Raw genomic sequence first — 7,926 nt, 5'->3', positions numbered from 1 at the left:
GTAAGTGTGAAATTAAAAGCAAAAGGGGGCTTCCCTGGTGGCGCAGGTGGTTGAGAATCCGCCTGCCAATGCAGGGGATATGGGTTCGATCCCTGGTCCAGGAAGATCCCACATGCCGCGGAGCAGCTAAGCTCGTGTGCCACAACTACTGAGCCTGTGTTCTAGAGCCCGTGAGCCACAACTACTGAAGCCCACGCGCCTAGAGCCCGTGCTCCACAATGAGAGAAGCCACTGCAATGAGAGGCCCACGCACCGCAACAAAGAGTAGCCCCTGCTTGCCGCAACTAGAGAAAGCCCGCGTGCAGCAACGAAGACCCAACGCAGACAAAAATAAATAAATAAAATAAATTAAAAAAAAAAAAAAGCAAAAGGGCTTGTTACTCCATTCTGAAATGAGGATGTTCAGGAGTAGAGGGTTAAGTTACTTGGCCAGGGTCGCACAGCTAAGTAGGTGGTGGACAGAGGCGTGTGGATTTGAACCCTGGGTCATTCCCCAAAGCCTTCTTTTTGAACCTGAGCATTGTTCTGCTTGCTGTAGGAGTAATTAATTCCTTCTTGGCGGGTTGCTCTGAAGCTCCTTGAAAAAATGTCTGTTGAAGCTCTCAGCTTAGAGCCTGGTACATGCTCAGTAATGTTAGTTTGTATTCTCCTTTCCCAAGAGCAGCAGACAGCTTCCAGGGGTGTAAGGAACTGCTACTCTGTCCTTATTGAAAAAGCATGGAGTTTGTCACGGGCCACTGGAAAATGTCTGCTGGGTCTAGGCCGGCTGCCCGCCCAGCTGTTTATGCCCAACAGCACTTGGGTGGAATCCTGGCAGCTGCTGATTTCTTCCTCCCCCTCTCTAGGGTGAAGGCCATGCCGCCCCCTGGGAAAGTCCCTCGAAAGGAGAACCTGGGGCTGCAGTGTGAGTGGGGGTCCTGCTCCTTTGTGTGCTCAGCCATGGAGGAGTTCTGCGAGCACGTCACCCAGCACCTGCAGCAGCACCTGCAGGGCTCCGGGGAGGAGGAGGAGGAGGAGGAGGAGGAGGACCCGCTGGGTAAGGAAGCAGGACACAGCAGGGGAGAGCGCTCGAGGGATGGTGGAAAAGCTGATTTTCCTTGCTGCACAGGGGGAAGGCAGCCGGCAAGAGTGGTGGTTTATTTTCCTAATTGTGCTTTTTTTTTGGTTTGTTTATAAAAGCACTGTAGACTCATTATAGAAAACTCATTCAACAAGGATATATGGAATGAACCTGCCATCCTGCCATCAAAAGTCAATTACTGGGCTCCGCTGGTGGCGCAGTGGTTGGGAGTCCGCCTGCCGATGCAGGGGACACGGGTTCGTGCCCCGGTCTGGGAAGATCCCACATGCCGTGGAGCGGCTGGGCCCGTGAGCCATGGCCACTGGGCCTGTGCGTCCGGAGCCTGTGCTCCGCAACGGGAGAGGCCACGACAGTGAGAGGCCCGCGTACCGCATCTCTCTGCATGTGTATACATAAGTTAGATATGATTTTATTTTTTTGAAAAGGATCATATTGTACAAGCTGTTGGCAAGCTGCTTTTTTCACTCTCTGGTAGTGTCTTTCAATTTTTTTTTTTTTTTTTTTTTTTACTGTGACCACCAGTTAGGAATACATCTTACTTATATCACAACCCTGTACACAAAAGTTAAAAAATACTAAAAACAATACTTTCCTTTATTAAATTCCCTCTGAGTTATTCCATCTTATTCTCTTTCATTAAAAAAAAAGTGTGATTTGCAATCCCCTAAACTGATTTCACTACCCACTAATGGGTCACAACACAGTTTGAAAAACTCTGTTCTACAGAAGGTATAGAGACACCTCTCCTTCCCCCACCTCAAATTCTGTTTTGAGTCTAGTGACTGCGAACTATAACTCATAGCTTCAAAAGTCAAGTAATATTTATACAGAAGAGAAATTAGGGGATTATTATATTTTTAAAAGCATCTACTTTTCAAAACAAGTAAACCCTTGTAAAGCAGTGGAAATTTGGTGCTTAGACAGATGCTAGAGAGACAGGAAGTGGAACTGAATAGTGCTAGGGAATAGTCCATCCTAGGGAAGGCCGATCTTGGGCAGCATAAGGACTTCCGGTTTGACAGGCAGGAGTGGGAGGTGTCTCAGGTTCTTGGGAACAGCAGAAACTCGGAGCCACTGTAGCAAATGCCAGCCACACGTGCTGTCTCTGAGTCACTGGCACTGGGACATGCACACACTGTTCCCCTACCTAGACCGCACTTCCCCTCCACCTGGTTGCAGTCTAATATTTATACATGTGATTATTTGATGTTTTTTTCTCCCTGCCTGAAAGCTGTACGAGGACAAAGACTGGGACTCTTTTTTACTCGTCGTTGTATCCCTGGTGCCTGGCACACAGTTAGTGGTCATTAAATACTAGTATTTGCTGAGTGAATTCCTGGCATACCAGGTCAGTCTGGCATCCTCCCTTGCTGCTAAGTGGACGGAGAGCTCTGGAAAGTATCAGACTCTTCCTTCTAAACCCCTTTTTGCAGAGGAAGAATTCTCCTGCTTGTGGCAGGAGTGCGGCTTTTGTTCTCTGGACAGTTCTGCGGATCTTGTGCGCCATGTCTACTTCCACTGCTACCACACCAAGCTGAAACAGTGCGGGCTGCAGGCCCTGCAGAGCCAGGCCGACCTCAGCCCCTGCGTCCTGGACTTCCAGAGCCGCAACCTCATCCCTGACATCCCTGACCACTTCCTGTGTCTGTGGGAACACTGTGAGGTCAGCAGGCAGAGCCAGTAATACGGCTGGAGGGAAGTTGGGGATTTCAACTAAAGATGCCTTGACCCTTTCAGGAGGAGGAGTTGTGGCTCGTGGGCTTTCAGGGATGCCCTGTATTCCTGAGGTTCCCGCTAGTAGCCCTCCTACATTTCTGGGTAGCCCCCTTGCTCAAACTTTCCTATCCCCACCAAGTTAATTTGGGAGAGAGCCGAGAAGCCCCCTTTGGACACCTAGGGGTAAGAGTCCCTCCACCCACCCTCAGTCCTTACCCCAAGTTGCTCCTGGCACAGAGCTCCTTCGACAATCCCGAGTGGTTCTATCGGCATGTGGAAGCGCACAGCCTGTGCTGTGAGTACCAGGCAGTCGGCAAGGACAACCACGTGGTGCTGTGTGGCTGGAAAGGTAGGGCCGCTCCGTAATTTCTGACCTCTGAAGAAACCTTGGGGTTGCTAAGGGGCCAGGGCAGCTAGGGGTGGGACCAGTCCTGCAGGGCAAGGTTGGCTGCTGACTGGAGAGACGTGGGGGTACCAGAGCCTCCTCTGAGGGTTTGTAGCTGGACCTGACCGGACCTTCCTTCCCAGGCTGTACGTGCACCTTCAAGGACCGCTTTAAGCTTCGAGAGCACCTCCGTAGCCATACCCAGGAGAAGGTGGTGGCCTGCCCCACCTGCGGGGGCATGTTTGCCAACAACACCAAGTTCTTAGATCACATCCGTCGCCAGACCTCGTTGGATCGTAAGCGGTCGGAGCAGGGGCATGGGTGCAGGCTTGGAGTGGAGGTTGGGGGCACATTCCCAGGAGAGGGGACCCCTGAAGGTATCTGCAAGTTGGCTGCGTCTACCTTAAGGGCTCAGTCACCTACCACAGTCTCTGCTGATAGAGACTCATTAGACGTTGTTATTCCATGCTTACTGTGTGCCACAGCTCTTATCTCAGTGAATCCTAGCAGCAGCCCCATGAGGTAGGCCTCTTGTCCACGCTTTTGGCAGATGAGGAAACTGAGGCTCAGAGAGGTTAAATCGCTTACCTGAGATCACACAGCTAGTAAGTGGTCAAGCCGGAATTCTAATTCAGCTTCTCAACTCCAAGTCCCATGCTCTTTCTGTGATACTATGTCCGTCCATAGTTCCCTAAGCTCCCCGCTCCTCCTCTCCTCTGGTGGTTCCCTTCTGCCTGGGATGGTTCCCCTCTCCCAGCTTGCTCTCCTCTCTGTGCCTCTCCACCATCCCTCACAACCCACCCTCTCTTCTGCCCGCCCCACCACAGAGCAACACTTCCAGTGCTCTCACTGTTCCAAGAGATTTGCCACAGAGCGGCTGCTGCGGGACCACATGCGTAACCATGGTGAGTAGCTGGCCACGCCTTTCGTCCTGGCCCACCCTCCAAGCTTCCACTAGCCCTCGGATCACAGCCTCCTCTCTGCTCCTCAGTGAACCACTACAAGTGCCCTCTGTGCGACATGACCTGCCCACTGCCATCCTCCCTCCGAAACCACATGCGCTTTCGCCACAGCGAGGACCGGCCCTTTAAATGTGACTATTGTGACTACAGGTAAAGGGAAACAGGGACTGGACATCAGAAAACTTGTGTTTCAGGGTCCCCCATGCCCTCTGACCCCTCCTGACCTCTCTCGGCAGCTGCAAGAATCTGATCGACCTCCGGAAGCACCTGGATACCCATAGCAAGGAGCCAGCCTACAGGTGTGATTTCGAGAACTGCACCTTCAGTGCCCGGTCGCTCTGCTCTATCAAGTCCCATTACCGAAAAGTGCATGAAGTGAGTGGGGCTGATGGTGGGGAAGGGCCAGCAGAAGTGTCGGGGAGCCCGGGGTTCGGGGAGAATCTAGCCTCACTCTCCCTCCCCTCCCCCCCAGGGAGACTCAGAGCCGAGATACAGATGCCACGTGTGTGACAAATGCTTCACGAGGGGCAACAACCTCACCGTGCACCTTCGCAAGAAACACCAGTTCAAGTGGCCCTCAGGGCACCCCCGTTTTCGGTACGCTCCTCCCAGATTCCCACACTTTTTCTTCATACCTTTCAACAATTTAGAGACCTTGAATTTGATGGTGCTTTGATGTCCACCATCTCCATTTAGGTTCAAGGAACCTCGAGAATAGTGGTGGGGCAAAGATTATTTTTCTGATTTTTGAATCCAAGGCACGATGCCAGAAACAGTAGATGGTGCCAAAAGCCCTGTAGCCAGAACCAGAGTGTGAGCCCAAGGGTCCTAATCTGTAGCTCCATGGCCTGCTCATAAATCCGCTGACAACACTACTGTCCAGTACAGATAATTCCTCCCTCTCCCCTTCCCTCCCCTCCCTTTCCTTTTTGAGTAATGATCCTTCTTGCCTTTTCTTCTAAATATTCCAATAAGGACCTTTTTTGTCTTTTACCTCCATCACTTAGAATCCCAGAGCTGCTTCTTTCCCTCATATTTGTCCCTTACCTCGCCAATCTCCAGGCCACTTCTGCCTCCCCCTGCCCTTGTTTGCTGCCCTCTGTGCTCCTCCTTCACCAGGTACAAGGAGCATGAAGACGGCTACATGCGGCTGCAGCTGGTTCGCTATGAGAGTGTGGAGCTGACACAGCAACTGCTGCGGCAGCCACCAGAGGGATCGGGCCTGGGAGCATCACTGAATGAGAGCAGCCTGCAGGGCATCATTCTAGAAACAGTACCAGGGGGGCCAGGACCCCAGGAAGAGGCTGAAGAGGAAGGTGGGGGTGGTGAGGGGACAGCCCTCTCGGCCTCTCAGGACACTTCTAGCTCTGTCATCCACGTGGTGAATCAGACCAGCGCCCAAGGTGAGCGAGAGATTGTCTACTATGTGCTGTCTGAAGCCCCGGGAGAGCCACCTCCAGCCTCTGAGCCCTGCTCCGGGGGCGTCATGGAAGAGCTTCAGGGAGTAGCTGAGGAGCCACAAGTCCAGATGGTGTGAAGGCTGCAGACCCTGACCGTTGCTACCCCAGACCCCAGCTGGGGTTTGAGCCGGGCTGGCGGCAGTGCCCCTAGTGGGCAGCCCTTGCCAATGGATGCCTTTAGGAGTGGTGCTGAGAGCGGTGCGGTCCTCTCTGGACCCGGCTTGCATCATTCGGCAGACTGAGGGACTTCCCTTTTGTGCCAGACCACATTCTGTGGGGATCCTGAGGAGTTTGGATTCTTTGGGGGGGCACCCTGGTTGTGTGTGTTCTTGTAGAGGGGGCTAGTGTCAGGCTTAACCCTAACCCCCAGACGTGCTAGAAGAGTGATTAAAATCCATAGTCAACTCACATCCATTCCTGTCTTTAGGGGTCCTTAGGCCCAGGGATGACATGTAACTGATCCCTGCAAGGGCCCTTTCCTCACAACCAGCCAAGGCATTTCCCTCTAAATGGTTCCTCCTACAAACCCCAAGGACTTTCATGGTCATCCTCAGGGATGGGATTGGAGGCACTGAGTATGTGCGTAACAATTGTTTTTGGTAATAAAAGAAACGCTTGGGCCATTACTCACTTCTTCTTCCTTATGTTTGGTGGTATTAACTAGATAATGAGGAGATACAGCTGCCCAGAAGAGGAGCTGAATAATTAGGAGCTGAATAAACCCCTTTTAGTGACTGGGGTTTGTTTTGTTTTGAACTGTCCTCTTGTTCCCTGCCCCTCCCCCGCACCCCACCTTTGGTGAAACTCCTCCATTTCTTCTTGGAACATCTACCATCTCTATAGAGGTCCCAGGCATAGGCCAGGAGTGGGCAGTAGAACACTCTAGGACGGACGAGTGGGGCTTGCCAGGAAGCCAGAGCACCCAGGCTGGCCCCACGCTCTGAGTGCTGGTTAGAAGCCAGCGCCTCTGGGTTGGGGGTTCTTTACCTGTGGAGCTGTGGGACTAAGAAGGAGGCTTAGGGCGGAGGGTGGATGTGGAAGCCCTAGGGAATAGCAGGTACTGGGGGTTCAGGAGCCAAGTTAGAAGGTTGTGTGTCTGAATGTGCATTTTCCTGAGGAAAAGGGTCTGTTTTTTCAGTAGATCCTCAAAGGGGTTGGAACCCTCCTAAACAAGAACCATTTTTTTAGGCCTGTCCAGTCACATCTTAGTGCTCTGTGTCATTCTTAGGGTCTCTGCCACTCTCAAGAGGTCAGGGAAGTACTCTCAGGGGTCTTGGATGGGCAGGAAGCTGCCCCAAAAGTGTTGTTTTAACACTTTTTAAAGAGGACTAAATAATTCTTACTACAAAAACTGTGTGCCTGTTGCTGAAAGAATTAGGAAAGAGAAGTCTCTTCATTAATTCCATCAGCCATTTACTGAGTTCTTCCTATAGTCCGGGTTTTGTGACAGGTGCTAAGGCTACAAAATGGATAAACCCAGGCAGGATCTGCCCCGGAGGGACTTGCAGGTACAGAGGCGAGGAAAGACCTAAATGGAGTGAGGTAAGTGAGAGGCCTGTCAGGGTTCATTGAGGAGGCTCAAAGCAGGAGCTGACAGTATTACTTGGCCAAGGGATCAAGAAGGGCTTTGTCAAGGAAACAACTAGAGCTACCATCTGCAAAGGGGTGGCCGGTTTTTTCCGAGCAGGGGAGACTAGGTCTGTAAACGAATCTAAAGGGGTACTTTGTGGTCTGCAGCACAGAGGGCAGTGGGTTGTGGAGAGAGACAAGACTGGGAAGGAAGGCAAAGCCGCCCAGAAGGACTGCATCAAGTTTTAGAACGGTGATTCTGCCAGTGATGGGGAGTGAGAGAGCAGGCAGATGCAAGTTAGGGGGCTGCTGCCGGAATTCAGGCAAGAAATAATGAGGGCTTTAAGGTCAAGTCAATGTAGATGTTCACTTCGCCTCTGCAAGAGCCCCTTCAAGAAATAGCAACGTGTTCTCTAACACCATATACGAAAATAATCTCAAAATGGTAAAAGACCCAAATGTAAGACTGGAAACCATAAAACTCCTAGAGGAAAACATAGGCAGAACACTCTTTGACATAAATTGTAGCAATATTTTTTTGGATCTGTCCTAAGGCATAGGAAATAAAAGCAGAAGTAAACAAATGGGACCTAAATAAACATAAAAGCTTCTGCACAGAAAAGGAGACCATAAACGAAATGAAAAGACAACCTACAGAATGGGAGAAAATATTTGCAAATGATACGACCAATAGGGGATTAATATCCAAAATGTAAAAAGAGCTCATACAACTCAACGTCAAAAAAACAAACT

General features: G+C 51.2%; 1 protein-coding gene across 2 annotated transcripts; it reads left to right on the top strand.

The window, feature by feature from the left end:
• Positions 1 to 851: 851 nt before the first annotated feature.
• Positions 852 to 6,226, top strand: HINFP (histone H4 transcription factor). 2 transcript variants are annotated; one of them, XM_065881748.1, is made up of 9 exons: positions 852 to 1,036; positions 2,515 to 2,744; positions 3,035 to 3,146; positions 3,326 to 3,478; positions 4,010 to 4,087; positions 4,174 to 4,294; positions 4,381 to 4,519; positions 4,617 to 4,741; positions 5,264 to 6,226. In XM_065881748.1, exons 1-9 carry the CDS (start codon positions 856 to 858, stop codon positions 5,679 to 5,681), a joined length of 1,557 nt encoding a protein of 518 aa, XP_065737820.1. In that variant the 5' UTR covers positions 852 to 855; the 3' UTR covers positions 5,682 to 6,226. The 2 variants fall into 2 exon arrangements, with proteins under 2 accessions (XP_065737820.1, XP_065737821.1); XM_065881749.1 differs by having other exon boundaries at positions 856 to 1,036; positions 4,617 to 4,745; positions 5,120 to 5,278.
• The last annotated feature ends 1,700 nt before the right edge of the window (positions 6,227 to 7,926 follow it).

This window comes from Phocoena phocoena, chromosome 8 (assembly GCF_963924675.1).
Source record: "Phocoena phocoena chromosome 8, mPhoPho1.1, whole genome shotgun sequence".
NCBI classification, from domain to species: Eukaryota; Metazoa; Chordata; class Mammalia; order Artiodactyla; family Phocoenidae; genus Phocoena; species Phocoena phocoena.
Note: the sequence above shows the minus strand (reverse complement) of the source record. Positions and strands in the feature narration are given on the sequence as shown.

Coding starts and splice junctions, on each gene's coding strand:
- HINFP (XM_065881748.1), top strand. CDS start 856: ATGCCGCCCCCTGGGAAAGTCCCTCGAAAGGAGAACCTGGGGCTGCAG. Junction 1,037..2,514: donor GGAGGAGGAGGACCCGCTGG/GTAAGGAAGCAG, acceptor CCCTTTTTGCAG/AGGAAGAATTCTCCTGCTTG. Junction 4,295..4,380: donor TGTGACTATTGTGACTACAG/GTAAAGGGAAAC, acceptor CTCTCTCGGCAG/CTGCAAGAATCTGATCGACC.